Source organism: Psammomys obesus, unplaced genomic scaffold, assembly GCF_907164565.1.
Source record: "Psammomys obesus unplaced genomic scaffold, mPsaObe1.curated_primary_1811, whole genome shotgun sequence".
Lineage (NCBI taxonomy): Eukaryota > Metazoa > Chordata > Mammalia > Rodentia > Muridae > Psammomys > Psammomys obesus.
This window is the reverse complement of record NW_026596057.1, coordinates 6957527-6983023: the sequence shown is the minus strand read 5'-3', so window position 1 is coordinate 6983023 and position 25497 is coordinate 6957527. Positions and strand designations below refer to the sequence as shown.

The window sequence follows — 25497 nt, the reverse complement described above, 5'->3', positions numbered from 1 at the left end:
TTGATGGAGAGTAATAGGTGTATACCGCCTTTAGTCTGACACTGAGACACTTCTCTGGCAATTGACTTGCAAGATACAAATCTAAACCTCCAAAACACTTGTTAAACATATGTTCTTTTAAACAGTGGATCATAAATGAACAAAACTGAGTGCTAGTGTTTCAGGCATATTTCCTGAGAGGTGCTCAGATAAAAACACCATAGTGTGGATTCACCGGCAACACTCATTCCTGTGACTAACTACCATGGGTTATTCTATGAAATTTTGAGAAACTGCTTATACAGAGAATCAGATAAAACCTTCCACTTCCTTTTTTTGAGTTTATGGGATCAGGCTTTTTTGATGACCACTGGAAGTGGATGTCAGGATGAAGGTTTCAAATGACTTCAAACAACTTTCTTATATGACTTTCTTCCAAGATTCTACCCTCCTTAGGAAAACCTTTTCATTTATAATTTCTGTTTCTTGCCTATAATAAAAAATGTTTAGCTATTCTCTGAAAACTCTAAGTTACCAAAGTTTGCTCCTCTCTTGGACTTGCACTCACTTGCAAATCAAAGACAGCTTTTACAGTAAGGATATACTGTTCCTTTGAAACTTGATAATACACAGCAATCAATGGGACAAATACATGAGTGGGAAAATGCCTTAAAATCAAGTCATGTGTGTTAAGCCAGACCACCTAGACTATTCTGAAAGAAATGTTTAATAGTAGTTACTGAGAAGGAATCACTTCAAGAGATCAAACTACACAAGATGGCCTTCCTTCTTATTATTAAACAAAGTACAAAAATCACTTGAAATATATTTTCAGATCAGTGGCTGTTCGACTGAAAAAAAAAATACCACCATTAACTCAACCAGATATGCCAAGCGAAATACAAATGTGTGCTAAGAGTGCATCTTGTACCCCAAATACTTTGCCTGTCATTCATATTACAAAGTTGACATATTTGGCCAAAATCAATCTGAAGCTTCTATTCACTGAGAACTATGGTTATTACAACCAAGCTGTTGATGAGAATATAAGTTAAAAAATATCTCTATACTTTGTGCCTTAAATTATTCTTTGGTCAAATGATGTGATTGTTGAGATATCTGAAAATATAAACCTATTTATTATTTCCAAATACATGGATGTTATATGTATGTACAGCCAGATACCATTTCCTTGCTAGAAAACAAAGCTTTCAGATACCATGTTAGTCCATGAACATTGTATGCTCTTAAAGTCCCTTTACTCTCATGGCTACAAAGTGCTGGACAAAGAACAAGGAAGGAAGGATGGAAAGAAGGAAGGAAGGAAGGAGGGAGGGAAGAAAGGAAGGAAGGAAGGAAGGAAAGAAAGAAGGAAGGAAGAATAAATGAGCATATCCTCACAACATCCCTGTGAGGTAGGTAAGAATTATTAAACTCATTTTACACATAGGTAAACTAGACACAGCATAGTGACATGGTTTGGTCAAGTCCACCAGGAAAGTTGCCAAAGCATAGCTGGGAACAAAGATAAACAAGAAATACTAGCCATGCCTCCCACCCTAGATACTAAACCTCATTTTAAAACCATTAAAATATAAAAGTGTAATTGTTATTTTTTTTTGAAAAGTGTAGAAAGCTTCAAGCATTTCACTTAAACATGTTACTTGCCTTTCATATTCTTGAGGAGTGGAGGAAGAGTGATGGTTAACGGCCCCTCCCTTTGCATATATTTCCTCTATGACAGGCCAGATGATAAAGACTTTCCACTTGAGCTCCAAACTCAAGGTCACTTTTATAATATCAAGTAATTCATAATTCTATTAAAGCCCTAATGTGAAAATGAAAGCTGTTGTCAAACAGCTCCCTGGCTAATTGCTCTATGACCATAATAAGAATTTGTATAGAGCATGAAAAACAGCAAGATGCCCCATTAATGTATCATTTTGTGTAGGTAAGGGCAGTGGTGATGGTGTAAAGTTTGCTTTTATAATGTTTGAGAGATCACAAACTCAAGCTTTCAATATTTTATATATAATATATAAATATATACAGCATATATATATATATATGAAGTGTGCATCTGACCACCCCTTAAGGCACTACAGAGATATAGGCTATGTTTTTCACAATTCAGTATTTGTTTTCCTACTAAAAAAAATTCTCTCCATTTCTACAGCCAAAAGTATTTCTTCTACCAAAGGATGAGTGACAGCAATTGTTTAAAAACAACAAATTTCTTTAACTTAGAGTGGTTTATTGTTTGAATTAGGTGAGAGACAGTGTTGATGGTGACATTATAATCTAGATATTAGAGCTCAGTGTTCACGACACATGGCCAACCACATTGATCAGACAGGTCAGTGATCAGAACATGTGGACATTACTTTTTTTTCCTGTAGCTGATAGAAAAACCTTACCATGACCAACACACATGAACACAATTATACAGAGTCTTCAGAAAGACTTTGGATTTTCAAGAAGATCCCTTAGGGAGACTTAGAAGGAGAGAGAGTAAGGCACTGAGGTCAAACAGTTTACTGAGAAGTAATCTTTCACATATATACATATATAAAAACATATATGTATATGTGTTTCTTTGGCTGCTGTAGATTCTTTTTATTCTCATACAATTATAGGAATGGGTGGGCTGAGCCTAGCTGAAGAAGCCTGGAGTATAATTAGCAAAGCATGGATAGAAGGAAAATAAGATAAATACACACAGAAGCAAATGGTGATGGTATCCAAGAAAAAAAAAAAAAAAAGAAGGAACAATTGTTAACTAATTTTCATTTTGTTCCTCTCCTGCTTTTCTCCGCCATGCTCCCAATATTTTAGTTCTGGCTTTGTTTGTTTTTGCTTTTATTATTTTTTTTTCCAGCGGATGAAGAAATGACAGAACAGGATAGGTGTCTTATGGTTTTTGATTTCTTCTTAGGCCTGTTTAATTATTTTTTTTTCCTCAGTTGACTGTTGGCACCTGGTTCCTCTGTAAACTATATTCCTTGGCCTTCAGTCTCAGGTTGGCAATGCTGTTGGCCATGTTGATACCCTGTGCAGGGCTATTGTTGGCACATGTGGCAGAGTAAGTAGCCATGGCGCTGTAGGGACAAAGGAGAGAGCAGGGAGAATGTCAGGCATTAGTTACACAAAGCTGCAAATCCGTGCCCTGGGTGGATACCCTCTCAGGACAGGGCCAGGCAGGGCAGTGAGGTGGAGAGAGGACCTCTGGGGTCTCTTACAGGCCCGGCTTTCAATTAGTCTAAGGTCCTTGGGAAAGAATGGCCATCTTTTTACAGGGCATGGGGAACCAGAGGAGAATGAGACAGGGTAGGGAGCAGTATTTGCTGTGTTGGATACAGTGAGTAATGGTTTATTTCTGGGGTAAGAGGAGACTGCTCAGGTCAAGCAGTGGGAGCTTCATCAGCTGGTTAATACAGAGTCTAATCTTTCCTACCTATACCAGACAGCCTGCGAAACCGGCAAAGGAGGACAGCAAGCATGAGACAGTAGACTGAAAGAATTTTGCTTCTTCGTTCAGGTTACTGACCTGAATTTTAGATCATCAAAAATACCATAAGCAGCTATGTGCTTGTAGAATCACTTAAACAACCCTAAATACTTCCCTGGCACTTTGATTCATTGGATGATAGTAAGAAGCATTGTCAGGTCGAGACTTTCATATCAGTGGGTCTTGACTTTTCTAACTTCTTGAAGTATTTGCCTAGCACACACCACCTTTGGGGTGAGTCACTTTGGAAATATTTAGAATTTCAAAATAAACTTCTCATGTTGTGGTTTTAGCATTCTGGATTTCAGATGTAACTGTTTCTCGCTGTCTATATTGGTGAGAGAAACATGAAGCTAGTTTTGATTGTAATAAACTGTAATTAAGACCTAGGCAAGAATTCATCATTAGTGGCATTGCATCTATGGATCTGTTAAACGAGAAGAAAACGGTGTGTAGTTGGGGATGCAAATTATCTCTCACTTTACTTGAAATGGTTAAAATGAGATCTTCTGAAGTAAATAAAATGTTCCTAGCTGTTTCTAAGATTAGTAAAATTCCTTTCAACAGAGAACTGGGATGGGACTTATAAATGGAATGACATATGCTTTTCTGCTGCCTGCATTCCACTGGAACTTTGTCAGCCACACAGGAGTCTGTGGTTCTGGGATCGGATGACAAGATCAGAAAGAAGGAAAACTAAAGCTAGAGGGAATAGATCATTGCTATTTATCTGAGACAGTACAGAGTTGAGATTAGAGTTAAGACCCACAGTAGCACTTACCAAGAAAACAATCGAGTTAAAAAAAAATACTGAGTTTCAGATCATTTAGTCCTATAAAACAAAGCTTCTAAAGCTTTATCACATGGGTATAAGTGACTGTGAGCATAAAGTCTACATTATGGCAGAAGAAAAAGAAGACTCAGATTCACAAAGAATTCTATATTCTTACATTTAATTTTTTTTTCTAGCTTTCACTCTTACCGATCATTTCTGGGTCTTAGATGGTCTTAGGCATCCCTCCCTAAACAAGGATAGGTTCTCCTGTGGCACCCTGTATTTTTGCTTGACTCACATATTTCACTTCTAATTAATAACTTGGTTAGTGTCTATTACTGTTCTTCCTAAGCTTCAAAGGTCACCACCTCTGCTTCTTCACTACTGTATCTTCAGGTAGAGCTTACACTACACCCAGCGCACATGTGGAGTTCAATAAACCGTTTACTAAACAGTCATAGCCAGATATAGTCTGATTAAACTGACCTGTGCTCCATGTCCCGACATCTTTAATCCTGCTGTAATGATTTCTAAAGAGAATTCATTTATTCTTGAGAACTAGTCCTTTCTGGAAAATGAGTTATGTTATCAGAAGGAACAAAGCTAGAAGGATGTGGAATACAGTGGTATAATCATTGGATATTCTTGGATCCATAAAAAACATTTGTTCACAATAAAAAAAATACACTCAGTGCATTAAAGCTTAATAAAACGAACTTTTTTATCACATAGAGGAGACAAAAGAGTCCTCAGTTAGGCAGGCTTGAATTATGAATGAGTAAATAACAACAATCCAGTAAGATAAGACAAAGCCAAATAGGTATCATTCACTTTCTAGATGAATTGCATACATCTCTCTAATATCCTACCAGAAATCAATTCAAACCCAAAATTCATAGCTCAGAATTTTCCAGGATATACCAAACACTCAAAATTTAGTAGCTAAGAAAAAGAGGGGACAAGAGGTCCAACAGAGCCAAAACAAAACAAAACAAAAACCCAAAACAACAGCAACAACAAAAACTGAGCCCTGGGGGCCCTGCAGAGATTGATACCCCAACCAAGCACAATGCATGGAGAGGACCTCAAACCCTGACCCAGTGGGTTCCCTAATAAGGGGAGCAGGGGCTTTCTCTGGCATGAACTCAGTGATAGGCTCTCTGATCACCTCTCCCTGGTGGCAGAGCAGACTTGCCAGGCCACAGAGGAAGACAATGTAGCCAGTCCTGTGAGACCTGATAAGGTAGGGTCAAATAGAAGGAGAGGAAGACCTCCCCTCAGGAGGGAACTTGGGGAGAGCATAGTGGGAGAAGAGAGCAGGAGGGTGGGATTGGGAGGAAACAAGGGAGGGGGACACAGCTGGGATACAAAGTGAATAAATTGTAATAAATGATAATAAAAAATGTTTAAATAAATAAAACAAAGTTACGAAACAAGAAAAGAAAGAAAGAGGAAGAAAGAAAGAAAGAAAGAAAGAAAATAAAAAATAAAGAGATAGCCAGATAGCCAGATCTGGATAGTGTACCTAGAGCACGGATTATTAAAAAATAAAATTAGCCTTTCTCAACTGTGCTTCAGTGATAGTATCAAATTCTAAAGACAGTCCACAGCTTTTAAAATTTTAAACACACAGGCACAAGCTGATGTTACAGGGTGTCTGCATTATTTGTTAAATACTGGGATGAAAATTAAATGACTTCTGAATATACAAGGCTAAAACTTCACAAGAGAACTTAAAGAAAAAGTGAGTATTGGTAAATTATAGATTGTTATGGAATAATTTTGTCTTTATATACTTAGCCCAAGTTTCTAAGAAACCTGTTCTTTCTCCTTTGAGATTTTGGGCAGCAAGATCCTACTTGATAGAAATCCACCTTTTCTTTGATAACCGGAAGTATTTCATTTGTTAACTAGGAGGAGGGATTGGAGGGATTTGAGGAGCCTATCTTAATTGTCTAACGTCGTTGATACTGTTTTTTCTGAATTGTCTACTATCCTATTGATACTAATTCTGTCTGTAATACATCATTTTAGCTATAGTCATTTCATAGTCTATTTGATGTTCTAGCCTGAGTACTTACTATGGTAACACATCTCTTAGAAATATTGTGTTTCTGTCTAAGGACGGTTGACTCAAAACCAAATGACTGAGAATTAGAATAGCACAGGAGATTAGCTAGTAACTGAGACATTTCAGTGGCTGTCTGCACATGCATGCACAGAAGAGAACAGTGTCCTTTTGCACTCTGCTGCACCTCTGTGATGACAGCAACACTCTATCGGTGATTCTAGCAGTGGAAATACTATATGAAATCCGTCAAGTTATGTGGCCAGAAGTTAAGAAAGCAGTTGACATTAGCAAATGAAGTTGCACTTCCATGGGAGGCTTCTTAAGAGATGCCACTTTCACTTGGTAAATGCTTAAGAAAGTCACGAACTTGCGAAGATTGAGCTAATGTGTTGCAGTATTGGGTAGCTGATTACATAGGCTATAAGGCACATTACATAGGCTATAAGGCACACCATCTCCATTCTCTACTGCTTAATAAAATGTTTAAGGGAATCCCACAAATCAGACTCTCAGTGATATGTTATATATTTCCCTTTGGGTATTTGACATGGGTCTATTTATACAGCTCAAGCTAAATGTGCAATATAGGCAAGAAATCGGAAGCTTTTGGACATAGCCATGACAAACAAGGCCCATTACCAGTCAAAGAAGAGAGAATTAACTGCTGGCTGTCCAAAGAGTTGCTTAGTCATGCTTCAAACATAGCATTGGAAGGTGGAGGGCTTGATTGCTTAAGTAACAACAGATGCAGGATTGTCTTGAAGGGCTGCCAATCTGAGGGGCTATTCAGGACTGCCTGTTTTCTAATGTCATGGAAACTTCTAAAACTCTGCCTCAGGCAACAAAAGAGCCCTGAAATCTCTTCCCACCAGAGAGTCACCTACAAAAGTAATTAATTGATTTTAGCCAGTTAAGGGGTCACTCAACCCAATGTAAAAGTACCACTGTTCCTATGCAGAATGAAACTTCCTGGAATTAAAAAAAAAAGGTAGAAACTCAGTGATGTGTATCAGTTAAACACAGGACAACCACCAAGATCCCAGTCAACAGACAGACATCCAAGTGCTGCTTAGTTTCCCATTGAGCAAGACTCTCTTATTCCTGTAAAGGGAGCACGTATATATGAGCTGAGTCCTGGGACTTTTAAAAGGTTGGCTAATGCACCCTTTCTGTTGAATTGTTAACAAAGCTCTTTGTATCCGTAACCAAGAAGCTGCACAGCCAAATAAAGCACATGGAGACGTTAGGGATGAGAAAGAAATGCTTGTCTTCCATCTGCTGACTCATCAAGTCTGCCATGGGACTTCACAGAGCTGACACATTTTGGGAAGCATGAAGTTTTCCCACTGCCTTATTTGGAAATTCCAAGCAGATGCAACCCAGCAGAAAGCTAGCCCTGCTGGCAGGGTTAGATAATTGTTTCCTCTGGAGACACGTCATTTATGGCCAATTCAGCTTGCTCTGAAAGGTGCTTTAAAGGGATACTGAGTGAAAATAATTACCAATACCAGGGAAGTATAGCAAATATTCTAACGGTTTGATTTTTGAATCGTCCGGTGTCAGTTCTATAAATCACAAAACAACTGAGGAGAAAAGTAATGTTTGAACTCTGTCTTTAATGCTATTTTCTGTTCAGCCTTTTTGAATAAATGATGGCAAGCTGCTTAAAACATGATCCTAAAGATGCTTATGGCAGCCTGAGGAGCATCTTCCTGGTCCTTAGAATCCAGGGTTCTACCCACTCCGCATTGTCTTTCACAGGCTCTAGTTCGCATTTTTCTGGACCTTGAAATACAGACATTGGAAGCTCTCTTTGGTTTGTTCTTTTGCCAGTGCAAGAACAATGGACACATGCTTGTTTCATCTAAGAAAATTAAATTTCAGTTTTCCTAGGGAAATGTACATCTAAAGTGAGATCCTATAAATCCTTTGGAGGTGTGCTTGTGTACTTAAATCATCATTTCTAGCTTCTGATTAAAATTCAAAAGTTGAGTTGTAGAATGCATACTTGCTTTTTTTCCTAAGTGAACATGTGGGAGCACATTTCACTGGTGAGGCTTTAGTTTCTGGTGCATGTTCTGTGACCCCTTTACAATGTTTAACTTCTCTTTCTAGAAATATTTTTCTACTGCCACCAGACCTTTTGTGTTTCTTTCTCTTCGCCCCCCCCCCCAGTATTGAGCATACCATATTGTTTATTTCTAGATTCTAAGCTCCCTTGTGAGACATATAGTAGGAAAAGTATATCTAGCTCAATTTTTAAATCTAAAGTTACACAATAAATCAAATATGGTATTGGCCTCCGAGGCAACAGGAGCAAGACAATAACACAGTCAGACACTGGTTCATACTCTGGGTATCTAAAACCACGCTAGTCAGATATAAATGTGAGCACCGTGGGAATTACTTCAGAGTGGGGCAACAGAGAGCCGTGGAACCCAGCTGCCTCTAGACTTAAAGGATCAGAGTCTTCACCGGCACAGCCCCGTGATCCCTGAACATGTAACTGTGTATGGAGAGGCTGCTTCAGACTCCTACACTCTATTTGCCGGGCATGTTTTCTGACAGTTCTGACTTCTAATTTCCCACTTGGGGACCTCCACTGCTTACATTTCTAGGATGTCAGCCCCCCATTTCTTAAAAAACAAAACAAAATCTAAGTCCCCCTTAAGTCCTACCCCAAGAAGCCACCCTCCTCCCCATCTGACAAGTTACCTTTTCAGTGTCTTCCGTTAGAATCCGTTATGAAGCCCCTCGTGTAAACAACATCTTGGGAGGGACGAAGATCTATTTTTGAAAGTGTGAAAGGGAGAAATGAGCCAAATGCGTTGAGCAGATGTGAGCAGCACCATGAGCAAGACCAACTGAGAGGCTGAAGGTACAAGAGCCTTCAGCCTCTCTATGCCTTGCCACTAGTGGCAAGTCCAGCCCTCCCTCTGCAAATGGCGCTCCTGACAGAACTACAGAGCCAAGCCATTCACTGTCTACCCTTCATAGGAACAACTGTGTCTGTGGGAAGGGTCTCTTCGCTACTTGGTCTCAAAGAATAGTGTAGAATTTGGTTGATTATTGTTACCCAAGAGGCATATAACACTGTGAGGTTAGTGAGTTTTGATCATTTTAGTGTTTGTGTGCATTTTCATTCTTATAATTCACTTAAAGGAAATCATTCTCACCTAAGTATTGGGTTTGTGTCCCAAAGACAAGTTTACTTCAGTTAGCTACATGTATATAAACAAATGAACAAACAAACAAACAAAAACAAAACAAAACCTCTGCCAGGAAAGTAGTTTCCATCTTGAGAAATGCTTTGGTATCTCTAGTAACTCGGTTGCCTGTCTGATGTCATTATCTGATATGCTCAAGAGAGTGAGTGATGTCATAGTGAGCTATAATTAGAGTGAATCAAATGCCCTAGTTTGCCTGGGACAATCCTGGTTTACATCGTTTTTTCCTAAGGTAATTATTAATATCATTCCAAAACCTTCCCAGTCCAGATGATATGTTATATGATTTTCACATCCAATTTCAAAGACATTTAGAAAAAAAAAAGTTTAAAAAAAAGAGGAGAGAGGGCTTGGCTATTTTCTAGTCTATGATTGTTACCATAGGGAAATAACTGTTTTTATGAGTTGGCTTCCTGTTCTTCTTCCAGAGATCAGCAATGAAAGTCAGTAAACCTTTCTTTCTGACAAAAGTATCTAGTCAATGTCCCTGGGTTTCATGATCTAATGACATTGGCCATCACACTGGGATGTTCACGCTCCAGGATGAAGACTTCAGCTGCAGATAGGCTTTGCTAGTCAAGAAAGAGTGCTTGACTAGCAAAGGAGGAGAATTTAGATAATTTTCCAGTCTTATACTTTTTAGTACTTCCATTACAATGCAATGTTAAGTTTGAATATGACAGGCTGGACATGCAGCCCAATGTGTTGGGTAGAAACAGGGCCCAGAAGTACTGTTCTAACTCTGCTTGGTGAAGACTTAAACCTAGGAAGTCTCCTCTTGTTTTGAACCAGGGCAAATCACACAGAGCTATCACACAGGAATGCTCTAAAGGGTGATCAAGAGAAATGCCTTTTAATGAATATCACATGTGAGACAACTAGCTCGACATAATGGTACCAACAGGAACAACAAGGTCTATCATTTCCTTTGCTTTTCATCATTTGTTTTTCTTTTATATTTCCTTAGAAATATATGTTTGCTAGGAAGTTTCGAAATGTAAAAATCATAATATATTTGGTTCTAAATATAGCAGAACCCCCCCCCCCCCCAAGTAACAGAATAGCCTTTGCCACTTTCAGGAAGTAACCAAATTATGAACACTTCAGTCAAAATGAGGTCAAAGAAACATATCACTGATTAAATTGTTGCCTTAAACTTTTGTTTTTCTACTTATTTTGGATATTAATTTATTTTTCATACAAAATATGAACAATTAGCTTCTATATTGCTTCAATTAGTTTTTTACAACATTGTATGTAAGAGAAATAAATGCATACCATGAAATCACTAAGCAGTATGAAGTTATACAGTCTTAAGTGAAAAAAAGAACATAATACAAAATAATATGTACACTAAGACTATCCCTATATAAAATAAACTCTAGTCATAAAACGAACTTACTAGTTACGTCAAGCTGGTGAAACTATGAGTAGATTTTCAAAATATAGCTAGAATTTCTATTTTTTCAATTAAAATAGAATATTTCCCAAAAAGGCACACACAAGTTGCATGTTACTAGTTTCTCTAGATGCTGACACTGGAGCCCATCTATCTTTGGTTCAGGTGGCCTAACTTGATGTTAGTTCAGGAAAGATTTCATGTGTAGTATGCTGTTTTCAGCTCCATGGGTGGGGACCACTGACAGTCATCCAGATTGTTGAAAGCTGGGGTAGAAACCCCAAGGAAAACTTAGGCATAAAAAGGAGCAAGGAACTTCTTGGTTGCAACCAAATTCAAACTAGAGATCTTGGTGCACCAGGCTCTGAACTCCACCCATATCCCACGATTTTCACTTAATCTATAGACTACCAATAGTTATAGAGAAAGCAGGCCTTCCATTTATTTAAAATATTAAAGAATATGCTATTCCGTAACAGTCTCCAAAATGTGTTTTTAGTAAGTTCTACAAGAGAAACATCTAAATGTTAAGTAGGAAACACAGACATGACTGATCTTCCAAAGTCAGCCAGGATGGGGGCCAATGGAGGCCCAGCACAGGAACAGGATTTCCTCATTCTCCTAGATATTGATGTCAATCACTGAGGCACGTCAGGCTAATTCCACAGGGAAGGTGCATAAAACTTCCAGATGCATGTAAGGCATTTCTCTGAAGAACTTATTTGGACCTGAGAGACCATTTTAGGTGAGGCTTTGGGATTTAATGACACCTCCCAACTGTGGGAAAACACTCATGTTTCATAAATATGGCATTTCACTCTTTATCTGGGCCCAATCTCCTGTAACCAGTTTTAAACCCCTCTTTAGTTCAAACATTAACTTGAAGAATAAAAAGATACAAGTGTCAGTTAACAGAAAAATGAACATATGCATAGTTCTTCCGTAGAAGTCAGCCAAACAGAATATATAGCTTGGAGCTGGGCTTCTGCTAGGTTTAAAGAAAGGCACTCTAGCCCGATTACATGTTAAGTACCGGATTCCTAGGTATGCTTACACCAACCTGTGCTTTCTGAACAGCAGCGCACTGAATGGAGGGGAAAAGTCTCCAAACGGAGGCTGAAATGGTATTCTATTATTTTCTGCTTCAAACAATTCCTTTTTAGATATAAACGTTTAAGTGTATTTTTTTAAAGCGTACCATATGGAATAAGAGAGAAAGAAACACATCACAGAGAAAGAGAGGGAAAGAGAGATAGAGAGAGAGATTAGGATATATAAAAATCACAAATAATCAAATAGGAAAGCATTTGGGGATCTTAAGAAAGCCTTACCCACTAACAGAGCACTAGGGTCAGGAAAGTGATTAAAAGGAACTTCTTTTTCACTTTTCTTCCAGTTCCTCCCTCCCTCCCTTACTTTTAATTCAAAACCAGATTTATTGTGAAGCGTGCCATTAGTCCTACACTTGGAGCATTACACATTGATTCCCTACTTGGCTGTAACACAGCAAATGTGTCTTAAATGGGATAGTTTTGTTCCAGAATGGTTCCAAGAGGGGCACTGGACCCGCTTTACAGAGGATCTGTTCTTTTATATTCTTTCCCAGTTTTGCAACCTTGACAAGATTTCCTGAGTCCAAGAGGAGATTGCAGATGGCTGCCCCTCTCTCTCTCTTCTGCCCCAAACCCTGCTCCTGGGGCAACTAGCAATCTCTTGGAAAAAATGTGGGGATGCCAGCAAGTTGAATGTCTCTGAAGAGGTTAACCCAGTAAGGAATGTCAGCCAGCCACAAAAGCAGCCTTGAGTGTGATGGATGGCTGAGGCGCATGTGGAAGTGGAGCAAGGGAGAGTGGGCCAGTCATTCACCTGTATGGAGAGGCTGTCCCCCAGGAGAGATAGTCGGTGGGTCTGGGAGCAGGGCGAGGTACGATGGGCTGCTCCACAGCAGTCACGTCTCCTGAGTAGGACTTGAGGAGGGAAGCATTTTTATTGGCCAGCATGGCTCGCTCATTCCTGCGGAACTTGGCTCTTCGGTTCTGAAACCACACCTGGAATATTGTTGGGAAGGAAGAAAGAGGTAAAGAGGGAGAGGAAGAACAAGGGAAAATGGGTTACATGGGTGGAATTTTGCTTGATTTTACTATATAATGCCACCCCGAGAAAGATACAAGATGGGTCTAGAACCATTCCTAAAACAATCGAAATCCTGCAGTAAAATCCTTCCCCAATGGCAATGTGATTCAGAGTTAAACCTCCATGTCTATGGAGTACTTCAGGGAAGAACTTAGCACGTACAAGACCCAGCACAAGGGGACCATGAAATACTTCTAGTAATTAAGAATCCAGAGATGGGATCAATTAATAATCCATAAAACAACTAAATGTAGGTTATGAAGGCTATTATACCTATATTCAATATACTTAGAATTTCATAAAATGTTGGCAATTGTTATAATGGTTTTTCTAAGGGAAGTTTAAAGATTGTTCAAAGTGTGAATTTTTCATCAGCTTTCCTTGTGTTTATTAATTGAAGGAAACACTTTATCTCCCCACACCTTGTGGCAAGGATTAAGAAGAAAATCATTCATAGAAAAGGTGCAGGAATTTTGGGCATGGTGGCACTCACCTATAATCCTAGCACTCAAGGAGGCAGAGGCAGGCAGATCTTCCAGGCAGGCCTGGTCCACAAAGTGAGTTTAGGACAGCCAAGGATACACATAGAAACCCTGTCTCAAAAGACCAAAACAAAGAAAAGAAAGAAAGAGAAAAAGAAAGGAGAAAAGAAAAGAAAGAAAAGAAAAAAGAAAAGGTGCTGGAAAAACCATCAGGGGAATAAGGACGCAATAGAAGAAAAAGAACTACCAAAGCGTGCCCCTGGCAAATTGGCAACCCCTATGGTAGTCCCATCAAGTGGGTATTCCAGAGACCAAACTAATGGAAGGCAGATCTTCAAAGGTATCCCTGTCCCCTTAAGGGGGCATCTGTACACTGGCTCCTGGCTAAAGGTTCCAGCACTTCTAACATATTGAACCAGACAGTGAAAACCTATTTGAGTTCTATAAAAGACACTCTCCAAAGAAAAACACAGGCACAAACCCTGAGAATTTAAATGGAGGACATTTATTTGTATATCTCAAGAGATGGGGGTAGCCTGATAGCGTCCAAGACAGCTAGTGATAAACTCAGCACTTATTGAAACTGAGCCCAGGACGAGTAACCTACCTTGGGACTTACACTACACATGAGAATTCTGCCGATGAGAATTCTACTTTAAAGTTGAGGAAATTATCGTAAAACAGAAAAAGAAAAACCCACTATTCAAGAACTAGCTCTTTGTTAAACCACAGGACTTGTTAGCGTATCTTCGGCTTGTGACGACCAAAGGGCTTCCCAAAGCAGAAGCTGATTGTCCTCCGCGCACAGGTACACTGGACAATCCCTCTACCTGCAAGTAACGTTCTCTGTGTCTAGGTATCAAATCCAAGGTTTTATTGTAACATCCAATCTTCTGTCAAGTGTTAATAGTAGAAGGCAAATGACATTAAGGTCTAAAAGAACTGGATAGAAGTACCAGCTATACTACAGCTATGCCATACCAAAGATTTATCATCCAAATGTTATTTAATATCTCTGTTACTTTGTCTCGTGGTTGGTCAGATGTGACTGACAGGATTACAGAAAGAGTTTTGTGTTGGTTCATATTGTACAGCTAATAAGAGCATAATCCCTTTCCTTTCCCCGGGCAGAGTGGATCATTCTTTCCTCCTACTCTATCAAAAATCCTTGCAGATTTCTTTACTGTGGGATTCATCTTATGATGCCATCATTATTCAATAGTTTGCACAACTTTTTCTCTGTTTCAGACAACGGTACCCGTAAGAAGATTCTCAGAGTCTTATTTATCTCCAACAAAGCGAATCAAGTCATGGAGTCCATAGTAGCTCAATAAACATTTGAGGAAAAGAGGAGAAATGACATTTTCGAAGATGAATAAAACTTATCTCCATATGAAAGAATTTTACCAGCCAGCGAGGGGAGTTGTCCCACAGATAACTTAATACAGTACATGTCATGTTGTGACAAATGTCCTGAGTATGGGGTCCCTGAGTTAGGTGATTGGTTTGGTCTGGGAAAGGCCAGGAGTTTAAGGAGAAATAATAAAGTCACAGAGGAACAATTCTGTGCCGCTCCGCCAGGAAACTCTCATGGCAATAAAAGTCATTGCTTTGTAGTGTCGTAGGAAAGGAAGATAAACAGAGATATATGATAGAACCACAGGTGGGACAGAGATGGCATTTCCTGCCTCTCCCACCATGTATGTGTATGGATGTATGTAGGTATGTGTATATGTTTGCACGTATGTATGTCCGTGCATGACATTCAGCTCTTGAAACTGGACAAGATTAATCTCCCAACTCAAAAGTCACCCTTCCCCATATTTTAAACAGTTTCCATCATTGCACTACCTGTTTGCTTTTTAAAGTTCAGAGCACTACAGCAAAATGGTGCTGTAAGATACTAGGGGATAATAATCTCTTTAATTTAATTTAAACTTTTTTTACACAAAATATGTTTGATCATATTTTCCCTTCCTCCAACTATTCCAAGATCTTCCCTACCGCCTTTCCTACCCAACTTCAGGTTCTCTCTTTCTGTGTCTCTCAAAAATTAAAACAAAAACAAAAATCAAAGATCAAAATAAAATAAAGTTAGAAAATAAAATGCCCAAACAGAGAGCATGGTTTTTGTAAGTGGTTTTCTTTCTTTGCTTTGCTTCCTTTTTTTTCTTTCTTTCTTTTTTGTGTGTGGGTTACTCATTTAAAGTTGTTCATCATTTCACTGCAGGCTGAGGTTGTGGAAATAGGAGGTGGAAGGGGTCAGAAAAGCAGAGGGAATTCATAGCAGCGTGTGAAAAGCAACCTGGGCAGAGTTAGTTCACTGGGGTTAACTTCAGATCTGTGAGGAGGGAGGGATGGAGAGAACGGGACCAAATGTCAGTGTGGAGCTATGCTCTGTTGCTATGGTGCACTCATCTGAGCCCTGACTGCCATCACAGAAGTGTGCCCTCAACGTTCTGTCTTGTTTTCCTTGGGGCCACAGGAAAGGTCTAGATGTCTTTTCTTGCATTATTGCACTGATTTTTTTTTTCTCTCCTGGGAGAACCTTGAGGAGAAGCTCTTGTCTCCCCATGTGGAAGATCTTTTCACACTCCTGTTCTGACTGAGGGAGCCACCATTACTTCGCCCTCCCTCAACTTGTTTTATTTCATAGGGACGTTGGAGACTATAAGAAGTTATCTACTCTAAGTATGCTCTTAACTCAGTTTCTCAATATTCATCTCCAGTCTTTATCAACATTCATAATCATGAGTACTTAGAACAAGGTTGGTACTGTCCCAAGCTGGACAGGAAAGCTCAGGTGAGGGGGAGTTAAAGGTTATGGCCACTCTAGGGTTCAAATTGAGAGATGGCATGCTGAAGCAGGCCCTCATGTGTGTTGTATATAGAACACCACTGTATAAGGTTCACAACAATGCAAGAGAGATAGCCCTTCCTACAGCACATTTTACCCTCCCTAAAGGCATTCTCTTTAATTTTGAAAAGTACCATTCAACTCAATGAAAGATATGAAGTCCGTTGTCATACTTTATATTCGCAACCCATATCAGTATCAGCTGCAGCCCCAAAACCTACAACTTGTATTGATAAACCATCTCCAGAGATGTGTCACTGCGGAGGGGACACTTGGTGGATGCCATCCAAAGCATGAGTTACCTGCACTCTGGCCTCAGTGAGGTTCACCCGACGTGCAAGATCTTCTCGCACAAAAGCATCTGGGTAGTGTGTCCGCTCAAAGACACGTTCCAAAGCCTGCAGCTGGCTGCTATTGAAGGTCGTCCTGTTTCTCCGTTGCTTTCTTTTCTTCTTCTCCTCTGAGTTCAACTGGTCATCTGGAATGAAATTGGTGATAAGGAATGGAGGTCACTCCAGAGGTGTTATTTACTGCCATCTATAACGAGAGATTGCTTCTTTTGCTCACATCCTTAGCAAGGTATTATAATCAAACGTCATTTTTCTTAAATGAATGCTGGCAAGGGCCAGGAATCCTCAGTTCTGAGGCTTTGCCTGCGTGGTCCATCTTGGGTTTGCTCTAAATTATCCCAAAGCCATTTTGGTTAGCCAATCATCCAGAGAGCAAAATGCCCCATCAGAGAGTAACATGGGCCTGTCCTGAAACCCTTACCAAGCCCCAGAATAAGAATGATTGATTGCGGAAACCAAGTGGTTGACCAGCTGTGCTATTAACACTATGAAACCGTTATCCAGAGTCTTGAACTTCCCATACATACACACTCTTTTGTGGCACATGCTGTCCAGAGAGGCTCAGTTCAAGCTAAACTACAAGGAATAAAGATGAGGATAAAGGAGAAGTTGTATATTTGTTCCATCCTCAACAAAAACAAGCTCTCGGCTCTGTGTTTCTAGCACATCCAATCATGGTTTCCTGTCACTGAAAACACAAAGCATTCTCAGAAAAAGCTACTAGCAAGAATCAAGTTGTCTTATCAACACTCACCTCAGCTGTAATGTTGTTGTTACCACAAAAAAAAAATAGAGTCTGTTCTAGATTTATATTTGGGTTCAAATTGCAAGTGAAACTGGGGATGCCTGCAGAGCAGATCTCTACATGACTGATGGCTGAGACTACTTACTGTCTTTAAACTCTGAGACTTTTTCCCCCTTAGGCTCCTTCAGGACTGAGAATAGACACTATATATTGCCCTTGGTAATTAAAGATCCAGATACAATAAACACTGGCTGAATTCCCCCCCCCCAAGGAAACATGAAACTTCTCTTGTCCTCAGAAAAGTGTTTCTGTAGAAAAAAAAATGATCTGACCCAATTGGTTCAAGAGAGAAGATGCTGACCAACATTCCATGATTGCTGCATGAGTCCATTAATCAGTCCTTTTTGGTTTTGACACTTAGCACCCTGAGGGAGCCTCTGCCACACCCTACTGAGAGCCTCATATTAGCCACATTTTGATGATGGAACCATTTGAATCATAATTTCTATGATCTCTCCAGGCCTAGAACATCCAGGCTAAAATGGCTGACACTGTTTACCTATTAGAAAAAGTAGCTGGCAATAGCATCAACACTGTAACTCAAATGGGTAGGACCTAACATCCTTTAGCTCCCTGTTCAATTGTCTGGAAGCATTCGTACTATTCTTATTGTCACCCCTCCTAGATTTCTTGTTTGCAGTTCCATATAACTAACTCTTCTAGTATTTCTGCTCTTCAGGGACTTTGAGACAATGTCTGACCCTGAAATTTATGTTTCCATTAAATGTGAATCTGAAAAAAAAATCCTTATCTTCTATACTTTTCTAAAGTTGAGACCAATCAGACCACAAGTTAATATTTTTGTCATGTAAAGTAAACACCAGAGTAAGTAAATACTCTGATTTTTCTTCACTCAGAATTCTTTCTCCTGTATAACCACAAGTTGCAAATCCTTTGTTCTGCTTTGTAATCCTGTTTCTGCTTGTACTGCCAAACTCTGATCAAGATCAAGAATATTTTACATCTTGTTCTTAGTACTACAACCTGCCATATAATCACTTGGTAGTTCTTTGAAATCTCCCACTGTTCACTGAGACCCCACTGACTGTCCACTCTAAAACCACCAAGTCCCCCGACGTGGGAGTAAGGGAAATGGAGGATTACAGGTTATGACAGGGAATAAATAGCTAAGATGATCTGAAGTGATTCCAGCAAGAGTTTCCCAGTGAATGTTCTTGTTGGTTTTAACAAATGAAAACATCAGTTCCGATCATGTTGAAGGTGAGAAAAGACATGCAAGTAACAAAGGTCTCAGGAGTCCGGCTCTGGCAAATGTCCTTCAGAACCCAAGGCAAATGGAAAGAGACAATAAGTAGGCAGCAGAGACAGCTTGAGCGGCAGCCCTTTGGCTCATCTGTCTTTGCTCACTGATCGCAGCCTGAGAGATTTTCTTGCCGTTGAAGAACAGGATCGGGTACAGTGTCTTCCACAGCAGGAGAGGATAAATAAACACTGCTGAAGTTTACAAACTCAGGGCACTTGAAGAACGTGTGATAAATACATTTGTCAGGTTTGGGGCTCTGCTTGAACACAAGGGGAAAAAGCAGTGAGTATTTTTCACGGCGGGAGAGTCCTCTTTCTGTTAGGACAGTGAAGGCTAATTTCAAACTATGTGGTCCAAAGGCGCTAGTATCCAACTGACTCGATGGGATGGACATGGTTCTTTATCATCCTGACAGGGTCAGGATTCATAAAGCTTCAGAATAACACTGAATTGTGAACAAATTTTTATAAAAAAAATATACAAGGAAGTTATGGATTTTATAGATTTGATGTTTAAGTACATTCCAAGTGTGTAGTTATTGCTACTTTCTTGATGCGATGACTAAGCTGGCTTTATGGACAGGTGTAGTCTCACTTGGAATCATGAATCATAAAATTCTGGCAACCAGGAAAGTGCAAGAAGTTATCGAACCCAACTGTCTCGTCTCATTCTGCAGCTGAGGTAAGGGACCTAGAAGGACAAGGTGATTTGCCTGAGCTCTAACAAGGAAAATGTGAGGTTTCTAGACAAGGCTGGAGGCCAGGACACTGAACATGGCAACAGACACTCTGCGCGAGGGAAGAACAGGAAGGCACCAGCAAGGAAAATCGCTCAAGGGAAATGTTTGATCGTGCTAGCTGTTAGAAAATATTATAAGGCAGCTCTGTGAACAAGAATCACTGTGTCATATACCATTCCAGCCAGAATGCCCATATGTTCATCTTGAGTAGCTGTTTGGGTCAGGTGTTCTGTGTTTTCCTTTTCAGTTGCCTCCCTACATTCCATCTTCCATCTTCTTTTCCCTAGAAACACATGGGCACACTTCTCTTTCATTTTAAGGGACACATTAAAATCAGTATGCCCTAGGAAGCACATCTCATGTTTTACTTCCTGCGTTAAGTCTTGGACAATAGTTTCAGTCCATGTTAACCTATCCCTTCTTAAATCTCCATATAAATGTTATTATTTTATCAAATGCTATGTAAAAAAATTATGGTCCAGCTCTTTCTAGGAAGATATTTTCTTGCCTTTGTGCATCCAATCATTATTACAAAGGAGATATAGGCAGCACAGACGAGCTGACAATAAAAGTTGGAAGAGTTAGACCTGTACTGTCATGTAGAAGCAGGGACTAGAATTAGAACCCTGACGCCTAAAGGGCTCAGTGGTTCCTGAATTCAGATTCTTTTTAATAGTGCAAAGCAACTAATTAGGTCAGGGCTGTCTTTGTTTCTGGATAATTTTAAATACAAAAGGAAAAAAAATAAACCTTTTATAATGAGTCTTTTTCAGATCTAGACACAGGAAAAGCCTTGGGGTCTTGTTCCTTTGTGAATACAAAACTCAGTTTTCCGTTTTCCTCTTTTATGTAAAAAGCATCTTCAAAATGCATGTGCAATAATAATCAGGACCACATACAAGACAGAAATGCTTTTTTTTTTTTAAAAAAAAAAAAAGAGTGTTTTCAGTGGGTCAGAGTGTTTCTAGCATAGCTTCATGAGAAACCCGGGCCAGAACCCTTGCAAGACAGACAAACTGTGCATGGAAAAGAAAATGGCACTCACTCTGGCTACAGCATAAAAGCTCACTCCGAACTCTGTGTTGGGCTGCTGACATTACCCTGGAGGTAGGGTGAAGAAAGCAGAGGGTGATCCCTTCAAGCATCAGGCCCAGGCGGCTGTGGTAACCTCTACCCACTAAGACCTTGCATCCCCCATGCATTCCCTGACCTTCTGCTGTGCTGCCTCCAGGAGGAGGAACATTGGAGGTCCCAGATCAAGGGTCGGCCCAGCATAATTTAAAGGTAGAGTAAAAACATATTTTAGGAAGAAAATCGCAGCAAAAATGTGCTTCCTATGCCTGAGTCACATCAATTTGGGAAGAAATCTGATGCAAGAAGATAAAATGCCAACTTCGGTAGCAGAACCAACCGCCACATCAAAGTGTGTCGTCTGTCTCTGGGTTGAAATCATGGCAGGCAAGCGGATCTGAAGTGCAGACCGCTGATCACTTTATGGGCATTGAAGAATGTTTTCAAAGCAATTTATATTGCACAACAGCTACTTACTTTAATGGGATTTGTGTGGTTCAGGCCCTGTAACCTTTAGAAAATTGAAAGGAAGTATAATTGCAAAAGCCACTAAAAACTGTTTTGCTTTGATTGCCAAGCCTATGAAAAGCAGTGAAACACAACTGTGGTGTTCGTTTGCATTTCTTTGGGTACCCTTAGCTTTAACTGAAATTGGTACAGCATCCTTCTAATATGTGCTCTGATAAGTGGCTCAGGGACCACTTACCTGGAAACATGGTTGGCAGTGTAAATGGAGCTTAGTTATCATAAAGACCAAAGCCAGGCTTAGCAGCACATCAACCCTTTCTCAACAGCATGCTACTTTCATGGTCCTCCACCAGTGAACCTTGTCCACAGTGCAGCAAGATTGGGTCTCTGACAAATATACAACTATTCAGTCACGGTCAAGAATCACTTTAGACCTGCCGGGCCCACTGTATGGTGAAATTAGGCATGTGTAAGCTTTCCTTTGCTATCAAGTCAGCATGCTTTTGGTTTAAGTTAGGCATCCATCTAAGTCTTAAAAAAATAATATCAAACATGTAAAATGTGATTGTTCTTTAGAGAAAAAAAAAAGAACATTCTAAAGGATAGGGGATGAGGGGGAAGGGCTGAAAAGATGGCTCCATAGTAGACAGCACGTAGTCTTTATGAACAGGGCCACAGTTCTCAGTACCCACACCAGGTGGCTCATAACCACCCATAACCACCCATAAGCGCCCTTGAGCTTCAGGGAATCTGGTGCCCTCTTATGGCCTCCACATGTTCATATGTGGACTCAAAAAGCACAGGCACACAGACACACACACACACACACACTTAATAAATCTTTTAAGAAAGTTATTTTTAATGGTTCTTTAAAGGTGAGCCTGTGGGTTCTGTGGACAGTCTCAAAGCTTAGCTTTCTCATTACAGCCGACCTTCCTTTGAAACAGAAAGTACTTAAAACAGTGAGGTACCTTAACGTGGTGGTTGGTATTGCTTTAAATCTCTCATCATCTCCATTTTCTTTCAGCTTTGTAAGGCAAATGTATTTCCATAGTGCTAAAACTGTCCATTTCACTTTTATGTGCCTGAACTCTCAGGATGTGTCTCTGAAGGCATCCCTGACCAGAACTCCTGAGAGAATGCAGTGCAAGCAAGCCTTCCTAGGCAGGGTTAGATCAGAACCTTCATCTCCTTTTGGGGCTGTGTAGGCTAGGCATAAGGCTCTGGATTGGCTCTCCAGCGCCACCAAGTACAACAACAACAAATTCTAGGCATTGTGTTACTGGGTAGAGTACCTTCTTTTCGATAGAGACATAAGGATGTGGCTTTAGATATGTACTCTACCCTCAGTTTCTCTATGGAAAATATTGGAAAAAAATAAAGAATAACCAAGCAGGAAATAAGAATCCTTGATGAGATTCGCCTCACTGTAACGGAAGGGGATATGGTGGAAGAGGGCAGAAAGCTTAGCAGCTTAGAATCCAAGATAACTGTGTTTTCCTGATGCCCTGCCCATTATTATCTGTGGCCTTGGACAATGTGATTCACTTCTCCGAGCCTGTTTTCAGAACAACAGAATAGAGAAAAGGCTTTACTGCTCAAGGCTGCCTGGGACCTACAGGAACAAATCCCAGGCAGTCAGTGGGGCACAGAGGGCATTTGAGCGTGGCTGCAGGGGCATTTGTGAGCCGTTGCGCTGCTACAGTCACTGGGATTTCTCCTTGGAGATGGACTAGTCAAAGCTGCTGTGCTGTTTGCTCCCTTTGCCCTCTGCTCCCTGTTACTAAGGAGCCATCCTATCACACACACACACACACACACAAAAAAAAAAAAAAAACACAGGGGAAGTCAGAAGACACTTCAGACATGGTAACAAATGCTTGATCAAATGTGATGAGTGTGTAGATGAGGCCAGGAGCTAAGAAGACTCACTTATAGAAGCTTAAGAACAAGTAGGATGAATGGGGAGGAAGTCCCCCCCCATCAGTGGACTTGGAAAGGGGCACAGTGGAGATGAGGGAGGAAGGGTGGGATTGGGAGGGAATGAGGGAGCGGGACACGGCTGGGATACAGAGTTAATAAAATGTAACTGATAAGAAAAAAATAATTTTTTTTTTCTTTGTTGGGACTTGGTGAGACCCAACAAAGCATGAGAAAATCCGTAATTTGCCCCAGACACCCCACTGGGGACTCTCTTCTGCTGTTAGTTAATCCTTGGCTTTCTACTGAGCCAATTTTTCATTCTAAAATTCACTTTTGAAAAGAAATATTCAAATATCAAGCACTCAAATAGATAAAAAAAAAAAAAACTCATAACTTTTTGTAAGCAATCGCACCAGAAATTAGTGTTTTTTGAAAACACAGGAAAAAGAAGGAAGCCAAAGGCTAAACACAGGCTGTGAAAATTCAATTATTCTCAGCTCATTTGCTTTGTGTTAACCAATTTGGTTACCACATGTCTAAAAACTAAAAGTCACATTACTCAATATTTACTCCATGACTTTTATTTCTTCCTCTCTCTCTCTCTCTCTTTAAATGTCTGAGCATTTTGAGAAATTCCAAAAGATTTTTTTTTTTAAGGAAAAGAGAGAAACCACTAAGGAAGGCAAAATTCTAGGAAAAGAGTAAAATGTGAATCAGATTTTAAGAGCTTTCTAAACTTTCAGTGTTCTGGGTGTGGGGTCCCCTGAGGTGACTGTTTCCTCCAGGGACAGCACTGGATGAGGTGTGTTCCTGCTTCCTCTGGTGACAGTCTTCCTTCCTAAAGACTGCTTCCACTTTAAGAAAGGCTTACCAGCAATCATGACATTACCGATAGGAGGGCAATATCAAGTGGCTCGACCTGCCTCAGGTCATTTTTTAAGATGATTCTTTTCTTTTTGTTATATTTTAAAATGATATAAAAGCTGGTTAAAAACAGGCTTAAGAAAACCACTCAGGAGAGCAGACTAACATGAGTGAGATGTCCATAGTTAATGAATGAACTCAGCTCTTAGATGGACAGGACTAATAAAACAGAGGGAGCCCTTCTCATTGGCTAAAAACAACAGTAATAATCGCAAGGTATTTGAACTCTTAGAATAGAACTTGAGTTATACTGCCTCGCATGCTTTTATTTTAGATTGAAGAGAGAAGATGCTTCTAGCAGAAAAAAAAAAACATAGGGAACAGATAGTGAGCCTTAGTCCATCACAATAAATCACAGAGAGAAGGGCGCTCAGTATCTGCCAGTAAACAAGGAAGTCTAAACAGGAGATTAAGTTGCTTTGGGTGGTTATGCTGGTCTTCGATACCAAAATAATCGGAAGACAGGAGGTTGCTAATGTGCCCAACATAAGAAATCTGATATTTAAAAATAATGTTTAAGTAAACAAAATTAAAAGTCTCCCCAAAGAACAAGAAAAGTGAAAGTACATATAGTGGCTCCCAGTTCAGAACTTCTGTTTCTTGCTTTTGTTTTTTGCTAGGGAGGGAAGTGGACAGTACTCCATAACATCCTGGGTTTTAATTCATATGTAAAATCTATCTCAGTTGCTATCTCAGTCACTTCAGGTTGCCACTATGGAGTCCCATAGACTGGGAGCTCCAGAACACAAATTTATCTCTCACAGCCTGAAAACTGGGAAGCTTTAGAGAGTGGGCCTATTCAGTTCCTTAAAAGTAACAGTGGGTACCCTAATAAGGGGAACAGGGACTGTTTCTGACATGAACTCCATGGTGGGCTCTTTGACCACCCCCCACCCATCCCCCACCTCCGAGGGAGGAGCAGCCTTGCTAGGCCACAGAGGAGGACTTTGCAGCCAGTCCTGATGATACCTGATTAAGCAGGGTTAGATGAAAGGGGAGGAGGTCCTCCCCAATCAGTGGACTTGGAAAGGGGCAGGGAGGAAAGGAGGGAGGGAGGGTGGAATTGGGAGAGAATGAGAGAGCGAGATACAGCTGGGATACAGAGTTAACAAACTGTAACAGGTAACAAGGATCACACTCCATCCTGAGGACTCCACCCTCGTGACATCATCTGAACCTAATTACTTCTTCAAGACCTGACCTTCAAATATTTCACACTGACTGTTAGAGCTACAGCCCATGGACTGGGTTGGAGGCAGAGGTGGGGTGGGGATAGGCCTTTACTGCGGGAACTGAGCATGGGTTGCAAAACGGAGTCAAATTCAGGGCCAAGTCTGTAACTTCAGCCTTCAGGGCCAACAGCATCTCACGGTGGGGTCATAGGCTTGTTTTTATAATTCGGGTACCCAGCCAGATAGAAAGACTTCAATAATTGTTTGTTCTAGATGACAACCAAATTATGCTCTCCTAATGGGGTGTGTGTGTGTGTGTGTGTGTGTGTGTGTGTGTGTGTGTGTGTGTG

General features: G+C 40.2%; 1 protein-coding gene across 2 annotated transcripts in view; it reads right to left on the bottom strand.

Moving 5' to 3' along the window:
- Nucleotides 1-2070: 2070 nt before the first annotated feature.
- Prrx1 (paired related homeobox 1) overlaps nt 2071-25497 on the bottom strand; it is a 62694-nt gene continuing 39267 nt past the window's right edge. The window contains exons 2-5 of one of the 2 annotated variants that reach the window (XM_055624502.1): nt 16734-16909; nt 12826-13007; nt 9049-9120; nt 3021-3077 (exon numbers count right to left, since the gene is read on the bottom strand). In XM_055624502.1, coding sequence (XP_055480477.1) covers nt 9066-9120; nt 12826-13007; nt 16734-16909 — 413 coding nt within the window. In that variant the 3' untranslated portion in view covers nt 3021-3077; nt 9049-9065. Of the gene's footprint in view, nt 3078-9048; nt 9121-12825; nt 13008-16733; nt 16910-25497 lie in introns of both variants that reach the window. The other variant, XM_055624501.1, reaches the window with a different exon arrangement.